At 42.1% G+C, this 17,858-nt stretch overlaps 2 protein-coding genes across 2 annotated transcripts in view; one reads left to right on the top strand and one right to left on the bottom strand.

Moving 5' to 3' along the window:
* Nucleotides 1-780: 780 nt before the first annotated feature.
* Psmb7 (proteasome 20S subunit beta 7) overlaps nt 781-17,858 on the top strand; it is a 58,847-nt gene continuing 41,769 nt past the window's right edge. Inside the window, exons 1-5 of the mRNA XM_021157097.3 lie at nt 781-871; nt 1,261-1,354; nt 2,481-2,578; nt 4,579-4,719; nt 10,931-11,046. Of these exons, the coding sequence (XP_021012756.1) occupies nt 810-871; nt 1,261-1,354; nt 2,481-2,578; nt 4,579-4,719; nt 10,931-11,046 (511 nt within the window). The 5' untranslated portion in view covers nt 781-809. The remainder of the gene's footprint in view (nt 872-1,260; nt 1,355-2,480; nt 2,579-4,578; nt 4,720-10,930; nt 11,047-17,858) is intronic.
* On the bottom strand, nt 11,963-12,710 carry LOC110290541 (cyclin-dependent kinases regulatory subunit 1). Its single transcript, XM_021157098.3, has one exon. It carries the CDS (start codon nt 12,641-12,643, stop codon nt 12,404-12,406), a length of 240 nt encoding a protein of 79 aa, XP_021012757.1. The 5' UTR covers nt 12,644-12,710; the 3' UTR covers nt 11,963-12,403.

Consider the following 17,858-nt stretch of genomic DNA (forward strand, 5'->3'; position numbering starts at 1 on the left):
GAACATGATTACCACATCCCTTTTACGGCCTAATACTATTCCACTGTGCTGATATTCCACATTTTGTTTACTCATTCATCCGTCAATGGGCATTTGTGCTGTTTCCCGATTTGCCTGTTAGGTACCTGGTTGCTATGCTCATTTGCCTAGAAGCATCTGTGAACTTAGCTTTTCAGTTCTTCTGGGTAGGTATGACAGTGATAATTTTGGTTTAAGATCCAGTTCGTTTTCCGGAGCAGATGACCATTTTACATTCCCACCTGTCACAGAGAGTTTTTCTCTGTCCGACTCCAGTCCAAAGCAGTGTCTCACTGGGGGCTTGGGGTTGCCTTGCCCTCGTGACTCAGGGCATGAAACGTCTTTCCATGTGTCTGTTTTCCTTTCTGAGGAAGGTGAAAGCTCCGCTACACACTAACAAGAGGAAATAAGGGAGTTGGAAGGGATTTGCTCAGCGGCTTTGCCTGGGACCTGGGGTGTGTGGATGTCCCTGAAACACGCCGGATTCTAGTTTAACCACAGAAACAGATCTGGTCTGAGCGTCAGGAGATTTGGTTATTGGGGGAATTTTATTATCTGATTTAACAAATTCCATCCCTTCGGCTGATGGTCAGTTTCCCCTTCCCAGGACTTGAGGCAAAAATACTTCAAAGATCCAAGCCTCTCTAGGAAGAGGGAACTCAAGAACTCTACGTCCAAGAGCGCCAGTTCGAAGTTTGCCCCGCCCTCTCGTCCCGGTCTCTCGCGGCGCCGGAAGTGCTAAGTTCTTTTTGGTCGCTCCGCCCTCGGCCCGGAAACACTTTCTTGGGAAGATGGCGGCTGTGTCGGTGTTTCGGCCACCGACCGGAGGCTTTTCTTTTGATAATTGCCGCAGGTGTGTTCATGCCCGGGGGCGCGATGGGGACCCGAGTGGGAGCTCTGTACGCCGGATCGGAACTGGGCTGCGGCCTGGGTCGGGGGAGTGAGGCGAGCGAGGGGATGGTGCCGGCGGCCGTGTGACTCAGGAAATCGGGCCCCAGCGTGGGCTGCTTCTGAGGCCGGCGCGGCCCTCTCCCCTTGCCAGTGTGTAAGGATTTGGACCTTCCTGTGGCTTTGGGGGGATTGGGTCACCGCCCCGATCTGTAATTCCTCGCCGATGGTGCTGATAATGGGAGAATAGAGTGATCACACCGGAGTGGAAGCAAACTGAGTTCCTTCCTAAGCACCCACTGTTCTCGCCAGTGGTCTTGCCCTCTAACACTTGATTTCTGTGCCTTCCCTTAGGAATGCTGTCTTGGAAGCTGATTTCGCAAAAAAGGGGTTCAAGCTTCCGAAAGCTCGGAAAACTGGCACTACCATCGCGGGAGTGGTGTACAAGGTAAGCCTAGACAGGCCGACTGTAGGGGTAACTGACCTGTTATCCGTAGTTAGACCACTTGGACTCAAGCTTCCAGCTAGAACTGTCAAGAGTGCATCATGAAAACCGGCTCTTATTAGGGAATGCCTTGATCAGGAGGTTTTACATGTTAAATAGTTTGTATTTACTCATTTTGAAGTTTTACACAGGAGGGCAATTTGGCTTTTCCTAAGGTACTCTAGGAAGCAGGATGCAACAATGGGAAAGCACAAAATTTGGCATTAATTGGTTTGTTTAAGATGTTTAATGCTTCCATACTGTTTCTAGTGAACTGCTTGGGCAGTTTAGTCTCCCCGCACCCCTTCCCCGCCTCCCATTTTGAGACAGGGTCACATTATATAGTCCCGATTGTCCTGGAACATACTATGTAGATCAGGCTGCTTTAAACTAGAAATTTACCTGCTTCCGGAACGTTGGGAGTAAGTGATTAAAGGCAAGCCACTCTGCCCTCAGCCTTTTTCACAGAGTTAAATCTCTATCCATCAAATGGAGATAAATCCTGAAATAAACTGTAAAGATCATTAAAGGCTAGCCATTAATGTTGTTAGTGGGATGAAGAGAGACACATTTCAAAAACTAATAGAGGTGACTGTTTCCTAAATTTTCTCTGTGTATGTGCTTCTACATCTGCTATGGGGCAAGTGTAGGCGTCAGAGAACAACTTGGTGGAGTCCATTCTGAGCTTCATGTGGCTTTCTTGCAATGGAGGTCAGTTTTCCAGGCTTGCCTGACTAGTGTATTTTACTTGCTGACCTATCTTGTTGGAAATATTTTGTTGGTGGCTATTTTATTGGAAAGATTGTGGGTCTTCATTCCACATTTTTTTCTTTCCAGTTCAGCTCTGTGATTTGAAAGGAATTTACTGAATTGCTGAATTTCTTGATTGAAGATGGAAATGAGTCTTAATCACCTCAGGATTTAGCCATTGACATTTATTAAGGATGTGCTAACAATGTAGGACAATAGTTTTGGTAGGAATTTTGACTGGGGATATGGAATCCTGGGAACAGAGAATGGCCAAGATTGTTTTTCTTAAATACTATCTTATGTATATAAATTGTTGAAAACCCTTTTTCTCTAAAAATAGGATGGCATAGTTCTTGGAGCAGACACAAGAGCAACTGAAGGGATGGTTGTTGCTGACAAAAACTGTTCAAAAATTCACTTCATATCTCCTAATATTTAGTAAGTATTGTTGAAATTGAACTACTCTGAAATCTTCTGGCATGTTGGAACTAAAAATGGACCATTACCATATCCTCTCTGCAACGTGCTTGCTGTTGAGACTTTTTTTTAACTCTCTTAGATGTGTTTTTTGGGCTGGGATGTATGTCAGCTGGTAGAGTGTTTATGTAGTGTGCACAGAATCCTAGGCTCTGTCATCATCACTGCAGGAGATGGGAGTGGTGGTGAAGCCTGTGATTTGAGCACTGGGGAGGTGGAAGCAGGAAGGTCAGGAGTTCAAGGTCATCCTTGGCTATATAGTGAATTTGAGGCTAATCTAGGGTAAATGAGAATCTGTGTCAAACAAATAGCTTAAGACATAACTTGTCACCTGTACTCCTCCTCATGGTTGAGTCCTCTGCTTCCCATATGCCTCTTGAATCCGTTCCCTCCTGGTTTCTTCTCTGCTGTGACCTTCATTTGGGTTCTTTTTTTTTTCTCAGCTGAATGTTTTAGCTAGATAGGCTTGATTTATTATTTCAGAAGTGAGTAAAGAAAAAATGGAAGAGAAAATTATAATATACCATAAAATAACAGAGGTACAGTAGGCATGGGAAGATAGAGAACAAAGCAGTTAGTTCCTTTTTGCTTGTCTTTACAGCATGTGTGTTTGTGAGTGTGTGTGTGTGTGTCACACACTTGTGCCACGAAAGCATGTGAAGGTCAGAGACTATCTTTTAGAATTTGTCTGCTTCTGGTTTCTTTACTAATGTTCACTCTTCTGCCATACTTCCTGTGTATAACACAGAGCCAGTCATGCCCCTTTCCTCTTTAAAAGCTTTTTGAGAGACATTGTGTTTCTATATTACTACCTAGAAGGTAAAATTGAAACTCTGGTGTGGTATTTGAGACCTTGTACGACCCCTCAGGCAGCTTATGTTCCACCACTTTCTTTCTCTCGTGTTCTTATTCCTGTTCCTCTTAAGCATGAGCTGTTTCTCCTTCGCTTATGCCAGTGGCTCCAGTTAGAAACACCCTTCCCAGGGGAAGAGAGCACTTCCTGGGTTCCCAGACTCATGCTCAAGCATACGGACAGAGTTTGGACCCCAGCACTCATTCAGGCTGTTCACAAACACCTGTAATTCTAGTTCCAGGGGATCCAGTGCCCTTTTAGGGGTTCCTAAGAGTATCCCACACAGATGTATGCATACTCTCACCTAATGCACATACAGACAAATAAGATTTAAAAAACAAAGTAAAAACACTTTTTTCTCCTTTTTACTTTTAGACTGTTTCTGTTCTTCCAAAGCCAGCTCAAAAAAACCAAACCAAACAAAAACCCCTTGCATTACCACTCAGAGTTCATCCTCTTCAGGGCTGGTGAGGTGGTGCAGCAGGCTGCCACCAAGCCCGACTTGAGTTGGATCCTCAGGATCTACCTAGAAGGACAGAACCAAATTCTGGAAGATGTTCTCTGACCGCCACATGCTTCCATGGTACCAGTGTGTGTCAAACACACACACACACACACACACACACACACACACACACACACACACATGCTGTAAAGACAAGGAAAAAGGAACTAACTGCTTTGTTCTCTATCTTCCCATGCCCTATTGTACCTCTGTTATTTTATGGTATATTATAATTTTCACTTCCCATATTTCCTTTACTTAGTTCTGAAATAATAAATCAATACTGTCTAGTGTCAATATTGGATTGTAAGACTTTAACACACTGCCTTCTTTTGTACAATTTGGATGTCCTTGTAATAGGCCTAAGACATACACTCTGTCTGGTGCAGAGAAATGGATTAATTGAAATGTCCCATTGTACCATAGCGAATATGTTTTTATGTAATTAGTTGTGTGTCTTCATTTTACCGTTAAGGCTGGTTAGACAGAAATTCCATTGCAGACTACTCAGAACACCTGTACTTGAACCTTGTGGAGTTAGCCAAGGGGCTCTACTTCTGATTGATCTTTCTGGTAATTGAATGTTTTTGTGGTATGTTTCAGTTGCTGTGGTGCTGGGACAGCTGCAGACACAGACATGACAACCCAGCTTATTTCTTCCAACTTGGAACTCCACTCTCTCACCACTGGCCGCCTCCCGAGAGTTGTTACAGCTAATCGGATGTTGAAGCAGATGCTTTTTAGGTAAGGTTCCAGGGTGTGGACTTCTGTATAATCTCTTTCCTTCTTTTTTCTTTCTTTCTTTTTTTAAACCTTAGATTTTTAGCATGAAGATGCCTGGAAACTAGGGAAAAAATATTCAGAAGAACATATTTATCAGAAATCAATTAGAAAGCTATTTTTAATTTTTAAAGCATTTGATAATGAAATGGATTGTATGGTCTGATGTATCATGGGGATGATTTGCCCTGAATTGTGGCCAGTGTAGTAATTTCTTGTAGCAGAGAGATATTACTGGATAGGACCACATTTGCTTACAGTAAAATAGTACTTTGAGTTGTCTTGTAAATCCTACTCATTTCTCTACCATTTAAACACAACTGTGTTTTGTTTCATTTGTTTGTTCGTTTTTGTTTTTCAAGACAGGGTTTCTCTGTGTAGCTTGGCTGGAATAGAACTACCTCTGAAGTCCAGGCTGGCCTCAAACTTTCAGAGTTCTACCTGCCTCTGCCTCCTCCTGAGTGCTGGGATTAAAGGCCACCACTGCCCAGCTAACACAACTCTTTCTTTTTTTCCCTTTTTAGCAAGAAAATAGCAATACAATGAGAAGTGGCTTATAGTCATGTATTAGTAGGTAAAGTGGGTAAAATAATATTAATTTTTACCAGCCTGCCTCTCTTTCTTGGCCTTGCAGACCAAAGTGTTCTATGCACTGTTTCATGTTTTCCTTTAACTCTGAGTTAAGGGCTGTTACTGTGTCCTGTTTAAAAGAAACAAAGCCAGGTAGTGGTGCTGCACACCTTTTTTACACACACACACACACACCTGCACACATGAATATATATTACACATACATATATTCATATACATATGCAATATATTTGCATATACATGCATACATAAACAGGTTTCCGAACTTTATTCTGTGATAACTCCCACACAGAGTTCATACGAGTTTTGTGGGGTTTTTTTTCCCATTAATAGTACTTTATGTTTGTAGAGGTTTTGATGTTATAAAATCTTAAGTTGGTTTTCTCATGTGTTCTATATAAGTGAGAAGCAGTATTTTTCTAGTTTGCTGTGATAAATATCCTTACTGAAAACAACTTGGAAAGGAAAGGGTTTACTTCATTCATCTTACAGGTTACAGTCCATCTTCTGGGGGAACCAAGGCAAGAACTCATGTCAAGACCCTGACAGAAACCACAGAGGAACACTGTTTACTTACTGGCTTGCTCCCTCTGACTTTCTTAGCTAAATTCTTTTCCCCTGTACAGGATTTCTCTCAGTGGCCCCGGCTGTCCTGGAACTAGCTCTATAGACCAGGGTGGCCTCAAATTCAGAGATCCACCTGCCTGTGCCCTGTAGGTGCTGGGATTAAAGGTGTGTGTCATCACCGCCTGGCTAGATTTTTTTTAGTATAGTTCAGAACCACATGCGTAGGAATAGCACTGCCAGTGCTGTACTGGGCCCTCTTCCATAAGTAGTAATGAAGAGAAGTGCCCTTAGGCCTTTAGTTGAGAATCCCTCTTCCCAGGCGTGTGGATCACCAAGATCAGCCCTCGAGTCTGTTACAGTGGAAAATGGTGCCCACTTTTCTTCCTGAGACCTGCCTTACCCTTAGCATACTCCTCCTTTCCTTATGTGAGGAGTGAGCATCAGACACCTGTGTCTATGAATATTGTGAGCTCACTGGCTTAAAGAGGTGTATATAGGTCAGGTGGCATTTAAAACAAAATATTGCCAATAATTATAGATTGGGAGATTTCTGTCCTGTTTTTAAAAGTTAGAATGAAAGTAGGAGAATAATGTGATAACTTTTAGGGATTTTTGTGTCAGTGTCACCTTTGAGTTGGAGTGTATTTGTCATAGCCTTTGCTTTGCTGTGGTGTGTTGCCCTTGTCCTCTGGGATCGCTCTGCATTCTCAGTGTGTCTGTGCAGGGAGGTTAAAGAGTTAGTTCCCACTGTACAGATGAGAGACTCTAAGCTCGAGCCTTAATCTCTCCTCTGCTGCTCAGCACTCTGTACATGAGGCCATCATGCTAACGCAGGGGAATTATTACTACCAAGTAAATGCTGCAGTTACAGCATGAAACCAACTCATCATTTATGACACTGATTAAAAAAAAAATTATAGATCTTAATTTTAAATATAAAGCTCCCCCTGGTGGACCATATGGCCTATTGCATACAAACAATTTTTACATTTGTTTTTAAGGAAAATTTCAAAGAAAATTAGCAAATATTTAATCTCTCTAATATGGTTTAAGAATTCTGTAGTTGCTCTTTTTTTTCCTCTCCAGTGCTTCATTTTTATTTAGTACAGTTTATAAAGGTTATCTATTTACTTACGTTGTGAGATAGGGTCTCACTGAATCTCTAGTTTACCTGGAACCTGCTGTGTAGATCTGACTGGCCTTGAACTTACAGAGATCTACTGCCTCTGCTCTCAAGTGCTGACATTTACCATGCCTGGAGTTAAAGTTATATAATGTTTTGAGAAAAAAATTTTAATTAAAAAATTTAAACCAAGATAGTATTGTCCTTCACATGTGGTGACATTTTTGGGTGAATTACATAAAGTGAGAGTGGGTTAGGGAGAAAGAGTTTGCATTTCACTTTGGGTCAAGATCTGCCAGCTGTGACTTTGTTGGGTCCTATTATGTTTTTTTAAAAAGATTTTTGTGTTTGTGAGTGCGTGCACACACACACACACACACACACACACACACACACACACTCTTGCACAGAGGCCAAGGAGGGCACTGGATCTCTGAGCAGCTGTGAGTCACCTGTTGTGGATACTGAGAACTTAGCTCAGGTCCTCGGTAAGTATCAAGCACTCCTAAATTAAGACATTTCTCCAGTTCTGTCTTACACTTCTTTTTTTGGTTTTTCGAGACAGGGTTTCTCTGTATAGCCCTGGCTGTCCTGGAACTCACTCTGTAGACCAGGCTGGCCTCGAACTCAGAAATCCTGAGTGCTGGGATTAAAGGCGTGCGTCACCACGCCTGGGTGTCTTACTTTTTTTTTTTAAAGATTTATTTATTATTATATCTAAGTACACTGTAGCTGTCTTCAGACACACCAGAAGAGAGCATCAGATCTCATTACGGATGGTTGTGAGCCACCATGTGGTTGCTGGGATTTGAACTCAGGACCTTCAGAAGTTGGTGCTCTTAACCACTGAGCCATCTCTCCAGCCCTGTCTTACACTTCTTTTTTTTTTTTTAAAGATTTATTTTATTAATATATGTAAGTACACTGTAGCTGTCTTCAGACACTCTAGAAGAGGGAGTCAGATCTTGTTGCGGATGGTTGTGAGCCACCATGTGGTTGCTGGGATTTGAACTCTGGACCTTCAGAAGAGCAGTCGGGTGCTCTTACCCACTGAGCCATCTCACCAGCCCCCTGTCTTACACTTCTTAAGTGTAGGTTTTTTCCTAGGAAAATGCCAGTGATAGTTTTTGTCTCATTGATTTATGAGGGAAAAAGAATATGAAGGGCTGACTAGCTAGCTTAGCAGGTAAAGGCTGCCAAATTTGAAAGTGAGTTTGACAGTCCTAGACCCCACATGCTGGAGGAGAGAACAAACTTCTGTAAGTTGCTTACTGACCTCCACATATGCAGTATGGTGCTCATGCATCCACAACACAAGAATGTAAGTATAATAATTTGAAAAGTAAAAAGCAAGGCTGGTGATGGTAGTATTTATAATGGGACCTAAACGTTTTTATTTGACTTTTTCGGATCTTTTATGCTTTACCTACAGCTTCATGTGTATGCATCAACAGAAATGGCTTTGTAGCTTGCCCTGTGTACAATGCTGTATTGGTTAGTAGAGAGCTCAGACTCAGGAGTTCTCTCCAGTCTAGAGAAGCGTTCTAGAGACCTAGCACCACATGAAATAAGAAAATACTTAAGTGAATGAATACCTATTTAGGGGTGAAGGCTGAATTGTAGTAAATTCTCAAAGAGATCTGACCCACAAATTTTTAAGTCCCAACTATCAGTAATAATATACTAATTATATTAAAATACAATTATATTAACTACACTGTATATAAGTATATTTTTTATTTTAGTGTTGTCAGTCTCATGTTACATTAATCAGACTTTGAATTTTAATGATATGGCCTTTTTGAAGATATTTTCCCGAGTATTTGGATGGTTGCATAATTACTCAGGCAGTGTTTTAGAATAAATTCCTTGGCTCCAAAAAATTCCGTGATTCATAAAGGCATGTTTAGCCTTTGATACACATTGTCAAAACCAGAAGATCATACCACAATTAATAGTGTACAAAAAGGTGTGGTTTTTAGTGATCAGTGTCATATTCTGTTGGGTATGTTTATTCAGCCATTTCTCCATCTTTTACATCACTAACAGTGCTGTGGTGAACGCATCTCCGTATATTTCTTTCTCTGACTGTATTCTTGGGCTGGAGTCCTGTAAATAGGCTTTTTGGATCAGAGTTTTTGTGTTGTTGTTTTAGTGTTGGAGTTCTAACCCAGGACTTGCATGTGCTGTGCAAATAAATGCTCTACCATTGACCTTTACCCCTAGCCCCCTGATTCAGATTTTAAGGATGCCAGTCATTTTTCTAAACATTTTAGTTCTTTTTGAAGACATGCAGCAGGAAGCCTGGAAGGGAACTGTCTTTATTCAGATGCCCATCTCCTCAGCAAGCAGTAGAATAGATAACTCAGCATTGGTGGAGGCTTGCATCCAGCCTTTCTGGCTTGTCTGTGTAGTGTCTCAGGCTCCAACCTTGAGCCCACTGCTAACAAGCCTTGAACCAGATGTTTCCACAGTTAGGACCTCTGTTCCCTCTTTAGGCTAAGACTTGTAAAATAAATAAATAATCTTTTAACCTTGTTTTTAACTTTGTGTCAGTTGGTGAGGTTTGTTCAGGTACAAACACCCTTGGAGGGCTGTCTGGAGCCAGAGTTACAGGCAGTGGTGAACCTCTTGATGTGGGTGTTGGGAACTAAACTTGGGTTCTCTTCAAGAGCAGTATATACTCTTAACCACTGAGCCACCTCTCCAGCCATCTTTAAAAAATTAAAAAATATTTTAAATTGCATATTTTGTGTGTGTGTGTGTGTGTGTGTGTGTGGTGGTGATGCACATGTGGAGGAGGTCAGAGGACAACTGTAGAGTTGGTTTTCTCCTTCCACCATGTAGGTGTTGGGGACTGAACCTCAAATCATTGGCTTGGCAGCAAGCACTTTTATCTGCTGAGCCATCATCTCTGGGTTCTCATCATGCTGCTCCTAAAATTCTTTCCTATCCTTGAATTTTTCACTTTGAAAATGGAAGATTATCAGCAGTTTGGTGCCTGGACTTCACAGTTGTGCTTCCCAATTGGAGTGATGGCTTTGCTCCTTTATTTGTGATTTAGTGTATGGCAAGTTTAGCACGTGTTGGTTTCAATTTTTTTAAAGAGCTAAGGGTTTAGAGTTGAAAACTTTAAATCCACCATGTTCATTAAGTACAGCAGTTGTCTTGGTGAAGAACTGAGCCAATCCAGGGAAAGATAGGTGTCTGTAGAAACAATCACCAACTAGGTAAAGAGTTGAGCAAATGTCCCAACCTGAGTGCACAGTTGCATGCAGGGAAGGTGGGTGGAAACATTTTTTTGTTTGTGTTCCTGAACAACTATAGCCCTACTTTGTGGGCCACCAGCAGCTTCCTAGGTCATGATGGAGCTCCACATGTCCCTGAAGGATGCAACAGTTTCCTGTTTTGCTTATTAGCATCTGTGATTATTATGTGGTGGGTTTATTCAGAAGGAAAGGGTGTGGTGGCATGAGCTATTGTGTGTTGAGACTGCTTGTTAGAAGAGCTGAATGGCTTGAATTTAGCAACTCTTCACTGTTAACTAAGTGGGTACCTTATTATCCAGTGCTGATGGTCTTTGGAATAGCAAGTTCTCTGTCTCTTAAGTTTTGTACCCCTCACCCCCTTTTATTAAGCTGGGAATGATAGTGCTTTTAAAAAGGTGGCTGTGTGTCAGATCTAAAATGAGTCATGTGGTAGGGATACTGCACACAGTTTACAGGAGCTAATTCTAAATGTTTAACTGATTTTAGTTCCCTGACTGGTTCCTATGCAGGCAATAATTCTTAGTGAAACATGTAAGGAAAACTCTTGTCTGAGTTGTGCAGCTTTTTGCATAAACTACAGTGACTCAGGACTCAATTCTTACCTTGTGTCTATTCTGATCACCAGGTATCAAGGTTACATTGGTGCAGCCCTAGTTTTGGGGGGAGTAGATGTTACTGGACCTCATCTCTACAGCATCTATCCTCATGGATCAACTGATAAATTGCCTTATGTCACCATGGGTGAGTGTTACGTTTTTCTTGTTTCAGACTCAAAAACAAATTGATCTTTTGAAGAGCTGTTTCCATTATTGTTAAGGGAGGCAGCAATGCATCCCAGTTACTATGTTAGGAAGTGAAAATACTCAGCTAAAGGCTGTTATTGTAGGTAATACTGAACTGTAGTCACATCAGCTGTTCCTTTGGAGAAACCAGGTCAAGGATATGTAGGAACTCTCTGTTACTTCTACCTATACGAGAATTTGCAATGATCTAAAACCAAAAGGTTAGGAATATCCTAAGAGGATCTGGGAGTTGTGGGCAGGCAGAAAGCAGTGGATGCTTGGGCAGGTCCTAGGAGACGGTGCTATTAGAGTATGCAGAGCCCTCTAAGCAGGTGGGAAGACTGGGTGGAAGTCACACCTTTCAACATGCTGGAACTGATAGAAAGTCTCTAAATCGTTTTAGTTTCTCTTATTTATTTATTTATTTATTTATTTATTTATTTATTTATTTATTGTGGACAGGCACACAGGTGCCACACATGTGGTTAGAGGACAGCTTACGGGGTCAGTACTCTGTTTATGTGGATTCTGGGATCACACTCACTCAGGTCATCCAGCTTTGTGACAAGTGTTTTTACTGAGCCATCTCACAGCCCAAGAGGCCTTTTTCAATGAAGCTAGATGGCCGGGTCCCTTAGTTTCCTACCTGTAGTGTCAAGTGCTACCAGGTTGTTGTGCGTGGCACAGTACACGGGAAATCTGCGCCAATGCGTGGCTTATCAACAGTTGTAAATTTTTTGGGTCAGGCTTTTTGTATTTGTGGTTTAGCTCCAACTGCTAGATAAGAACAGTGGGTTCTTTTGTTTCTTTGTTTTTGTATTTATTTTAAAAATGTTTAAAATTTTTCTTAGACAAATTGACATTTTCTTTTTTTTTTTTTTAAGATTATAAAAAACTTCCTTTAATCAAGGCTTGTAACATGGAAGAGATCTGTCAGATAAAATGCAAAGTTTCCAATACATTGAAACACAAATCCATAAGTCATCATAAATACAATACCCAATAGTAAAAACCACATCAGCAAATTCACACCATCCCTGTAACAGCCATGATCTAGATTTCACATGCTTCTGCCAAATGACAAATATGGCCTGCTGGGTCCCGAGCACGAGGGCTTTGAGGTCACACTCATCTGACAGGGCTGTGGCACTGGTGGCTCAACTCCAGAAGCAAAGCAGGTACCAGCACATTCAAACAGTGTATCCTTTACATATCAAAGTGAGAAATAAGAAAGCAACATGATCACAAGATCAGAAAGATGGTAGGGAGTGAGGACAGCTATGGAAAGCTCGAGGCCGGAAGGCGGTTCACTGGCTTCATTTCTTTGGCTTCTTGGGCAGTGGCCGCCGGAACAGTAAGATGTGAGGTTCTGGTTCATGGATCATATAGTGGACCCATCCCTGACTCTGTTGAACGCCGAGGTTCCTCCATTCAGATTCAGACATCAAATGGGTTTTAGGGACCAGCTTGGCTATGTCCTTGGGCAACATGACATGCCGGTACTCGAACTCCTCGTCATCGTATTTGTCCGAATAGTAGATTTGTTTGTGGGACATGATTGTTCTGTCGGAGGGCGCTCAGCCCCGCGCCGCTGGCCTCCGGACAACTCCCAGCAGCACGCGCTCCCACCCTCTTTGGCCTCGCTTTCAAACACCAAATTGACATTTTCAAACGGAAGTTTATATTAAATTTCTGAATCAAATTATGTAAGTCTAGTTGTCTGGTTGCTGTTTTTCTTGCTCTTTGCTGTCAACCTTTCTATCTTGGCTCTGGAGTTGGGAAGATGATCTCTTTAAATAGTTGGAAGTTACCAGTTGGAGACTTTGTTCCATTGTGTAGTCTATCCCTGTACAAGGCACTTTATCGTAGCTGTTTCCTCCATTCTAGGAAACCAACCTTACACCATGAGTAGATCTTTGTAATTAATGTTTTTGTTTAGCTCAGGATGGCCTCAAACTCCTGATTTTCCTGTCTCAACCTCCCAAATGTTGGGAGTTTGTGGTGTATATGAATGACCACGCTTTCATGTATAAATGGGTCTTTATAATTATCTTAAAATGACAATACTATATTTTAAAAATTGTTCTAAAGTGATTTATTAAGAATTTCTTTTCTGTTGAAGTGCTTTTATTTCTCCTCTTCCAATTCCTTGAAGTGGTAGTAAAGGGAGACTTTTATTTTGTTTTTTGGTGGTATCAGAGTTTGAACACAGGGTCTCAAGTATGCTTGTGAGTGTTTTATCACTGAGTTAGGTACCAAGCCTCAGCCCTCTTCTTACTTTGAGACATCACTTTATCTTACAAAGTTGCTTGGTCTGCCTTTGAACTCACTTTGTAGCCTAGACTGGCCTTGAACTTGTGATCCTGCTGCCTCAGTATTTCAAGTAGCTAGAAATATTAAACTATGCACTTAGACTCAACTTCATCTTTTCTCTTAAAATGGGCCGGGGCTTGAGACAGGGTCTCTCTCTGCATAGCCAGCCCTGGCCATTCTGGAACTCACTATGCAGACAAGGCTGGCCTTGACCTCTTAAGAGAGTGTCCTTCAGAGTGCTGGGATTGAAGGCTGTGCCACCATGCCAGGCTTGTTTTCATTATTTTTTATTTGAAAGATTCTGAACTTGAGAAAAATTACAGTGCACAGGGAAGCTATATTTCATTCACCTGTCAGTATACTCCTGCGTGGGCAGGCTCTTATCATCACCATAAACCCTCACCATGTCCTTCAAGATGTTCTTTCTTTGCCAACAGCCTGATAGAATCCACCAGGTTCAGGACATTTCATTTGTTTTTGTTTTTGCTGTTTTGAGACATCATTTCGTTCTAGCCCTGGCTCTCCTGGAACTCTCTGTAGATCAGGTGGCCACTGACTCAAGAGATCATCTGCCTCTGCTTCCTTGGTGCTGGGATTAAAGGTGAGTGCTCTCCTTGCCTGGCAGGACATATAACATTGATACCAAACATTTTTAAAATGGAAAATAGAGCACCCTTCTCTTGCATTTGGACTGTAGTGGTTTGCCACATGCTGACTTTAGGAAAAGTTGTTTGAAGTAAGCAGTCAAGTGCCTATTTTGCTTGTGCTTGCTGTGGTCTTAGGCTGTTAGGAACTTAATTGAGCTCAGGTCCATAACTGAATTTGTAGAATATTTCTTCTCTCTCACTCACTCATGTACACACACACACTCACACTCAAGCTTTGTGACAAGTCCTTGTTCACTCTGTAACCCTGGCTGATCTGGAACTTGTTTTAGACCACATTGGCCTCGACCTCACAGAAATCCACCTGCCTCTGCTGTCTGAGTGCTGAGATTAAAGGTGCTTACCACCTGCCCAGCTTGTAAGATATTTCTTCTTTAGCCCACTTACTCTACACTGTCTGCTTTTGCTGTGCAGTAAGACTAATGCACATAGGTTGTTAACTTTGAGAGTTGTTTATTCATCTGCACATTGTTCCTCAACTATTTGTTTTGATTTTTATCTTATTGTTTTAGGCAGGGTCTTTATGTAGCTCTAACTATCCTATAGCTTGCTATGTAGACCAGGATGGCTTAAATTTACAGCGCTGGGATTAAAGGTGTACACCCATTCCTGCCAGTTCCTCAACTATTGTATTGAAAGAGATTTATAAGAGGATCTTTACCTTCAAGACAGGCATAGTCTTTGCAGAGAGGCAGATGTCTGCAAAGGCTGGTTACAAAGGCCAGTGGGATCCATGGGAGAAAGGGGCACTTGTCAACTGTCGAGGAGCAGGGAAAGTTTCGCTGAGTCTTTAAAGGAGTCTTGTCATTCATTTGCCAGATACTCACTTGGCAGCACTGTGTTAGGCACTGTTTGGTGCTGATAAGATAGTGCTCAGCACAGTGCCACCTCTTAGCCTGTGGCCTTGTGGCTCAGAATGGCAGTAAGCCAGTAAATACATTAAACTCTAAAAGAACACAGTAACAGAGAAGAACAGGAAGGAGTATATGGTGTTTGAAAAGTCCTTTCTGAGTAAGTGACACTGAAACATTGTCTGATGAGGGTAGACTGCACATGATAACACAAAAGAGGCCAAGTAAGTCTTCTTCATACCCCTCCCTAAGACCTACCACTGTTAGGGGTCGATTTTGTTGTTTTCTTACCCAAACAATATTTTATGCTACATCTTCATCTGTCCTTCTCTTTTTACCTATCTGCTTGTCTAGGTATCCTTAAAAAGTACATGGATGTAGCCTTGCTAGCTCACACAGTCATCTCCTATTGATTTGTCTTATTTTTTATTTTTTGTGGTGTTGGGAATCAAAGCAGGGCCTTGTACATGAGGGAAGTTCTTTGTCACCGAGCTACATCTGCAACTTTAAGTTTTAAGGATTTTGTCTCTCTGTGGGTCTAAATGATATGGAGAATATTATTTCTGTAGTTGCTGTAATTGACTGCTTCACATGTATGTCTAAAGATGAACGGTTTGCTTTTTAGAGTTTTACCAGTATATTGATTGGTTTATCTTTAAGTTTCTAGATTAGGATGTGTTCATGTATCTGTGAGAATTCTTTTATAAGCAGTACAATCCTTGCACAATTTTCAGAAGAGGTGTTTTGCTTTTGTTTATCTGATAGCATGTGGTTTCTAACTTAACCTAGGAGGGGAAACACTGAGTTTGGGGCCAAGAGCATGGGGGAAAAAAAAAATCTAAGCCTCCTTGTTTAGAAATGGGCTGTGTCAGGTGAGCACGGTAATCTGTAGAGCTGTGCAGCAGTGGCCGGACAGTCCCTGAGCTGATGCTGGAGCCCTTCACAGAGAGCTGCATGGGGAAAGGGGGGGGTGCTTCTGAAGGTGAGGCTCAGCCTGTTCTGTAAGGGTGGACTTCCCCAGACACAGGAAGGAAGTACTGCTGCTGGGCAGGCGGCCCCCAGAAGTGACAGATGGCAAGCAGTATAGGATGTTTTACCTTTCAAGAGCCATTGCCAAATTGCCTTCCAAATAGATGGCACTAGTTTATTCTCACCAAGAGAACACAAAGATGTCTTTCTGGAGCTGCCTCTCAAACACTGGATCTTTTTGCCAGTTTAATACAGGAAAACACCAAGAAGAAGTTTGCTGCCTCACTCTGCCCACAGGGAAGACTCTTAGGCCCTTTGGTGACCCAAGCTCTGCAGGTTTGCTTTACTGGAGGTGAGGCAGGAACAGTTCTGGAGATTGGGAAGGGTTCTGTCTAGGAGGCCCAGCAGAGGGCCGGAGGTAAGGCAAAGTGGGGTCTAGATGTTGCAAGCCAAGATGTTTTCGTTTTGGGGGTTATTAGCCCTAGGCAATCTTAATCTTTCTGGGTTAGATTTGCTGTGGGACATCATCTGACGACATCCAAAAGGAGCATTGACGTGAAAGAGGCTTAGAAAGGTAGGTTGTGTTCAGACCAGGCATGTGGAAGCCCTGGACTGGCCTGGTGTCAAGAGGGATGGCCCTGTCATTGTGGAGAGCACTCAGTAGTTTGCCAAACCACAGGCTAATCCTGCATTCCTGGGTTCATTCTTTACTGTCTTCTTCGGTGCTACTACCTGCCTGCTGTTGGCTGCTGTGTGGCAGTAACTCTCCCTCTTCAGTTCCATTTCGGGCTCTTTTTCTGTGTATATTCTGGACCTCTGTGGCAGCAACCCCTTGCTCTCACCTGAGTGCATTCTCATTGCCACTCCCTGCCTTGTTCCTTTTGTCTCTGCAAAACTTCTATGATATGTAAGAGTGGAATCTTGTCTTAAGAACCTGCCAGAATCTTGTTTCTGTAATTTGGTGGTACCAGTGAATGTATGGAACTTAGTAACATCAGCTGCTGCCTACTGTGGACTAGTTTTGAATTCTAGAGTAGAGTTAGCATTGACCCTGTTCTATGTATATGGCTCCAGTTTAGCTGTAAGAAAACAACACAAAGCAGTGTTCACGTGACTGGTCCTTTCTTGGTGATTATTGAATCTATTAAAAGTAAAGCATATTTATGTAGTGTGTCTATGTCATAGTCTGTTGGGTGCTGCTACATTATCTTCTGTTAAAGTCTGTGCAGATGATTCTGTTACTGCTATTTTATTGATGAGAAACCCAAAACTTAGAAGTAGCAATTTAGCTATTATTGCTCAGCTGGTAAGTGGCAAAGCTGGGATTTGAACCTTTGATGTCCCTCTCCAGCAAGTCCCAGTACAACACTGCTGCTGTGATAATCACTGGCTCACAGATGTTGTCTTATTAAGCTATTAAGCCTTGCTTCTGAGTAGTAAAAGTATTTGTCCAAATTCCCAAAAGATATTTACTTGCTTTTTGTGTTTTTGATTGTTCCTTGTGTAGATTTTCCACCAAGCATGTCAACAACAACCAAGTATTTATTGAAACAGCTTTAAAGGGTCAAAAACATTTCAATTTTTCATAATTCTATGACCTTAAGACAACATGGTTTTATTTTTTGTTTCTTTCCAGTCATGTCCATTGTGAATAGGAGAGCTTTGCAAACGCATATACCTCAGTTTCATGGTGCCCTGGGCTTTGCCTCTGGGCTTTCTTAGCCTTGTTCTGTGACAGGGTCTGGGTAGGTGTCTCCTTCCTAGCCTGGCTTCCATTTCTATGGTGGTTTGTTTTTGTGTCTTCATTCTGCTGATTTCCCTTTCTCCCCTTTCCATCCTGTTGAGTGGGGAGCTAGGTGCTGCGGGAGAGCTCTACAATTGCCAGGATTTGATGAGTTTTGTTTTAATTCATGGTGGTTATTTTGGATGAGCAACAACCCAAACCTCAAATAATGGCACAAGCGAGGCCATCC

Source organism: Mus caroli, unplaced genomic scaffold (genome assembly GCF_978045245.1).
Source record: "Mus caroli unplaced genomic scaffold, Mus_caroli_1 scaffold_2, whole genome shotgun sequence".
NCBI classification, from domain to species: domain Eukaryota; kingdom Metazoa; phylum Chordata; class Mammalia; order Rodentia; family Muridae; genus Mus; species Mus caroli.

Coding starts and splice junctions, on each gene's coding strand:
- LOC110290541 (XM_021157098.3), bottom strand. CDS start 12,643: ATGTCCCACAAACAAATCTACTATTCGGACAAATACGATGACGAGGAG.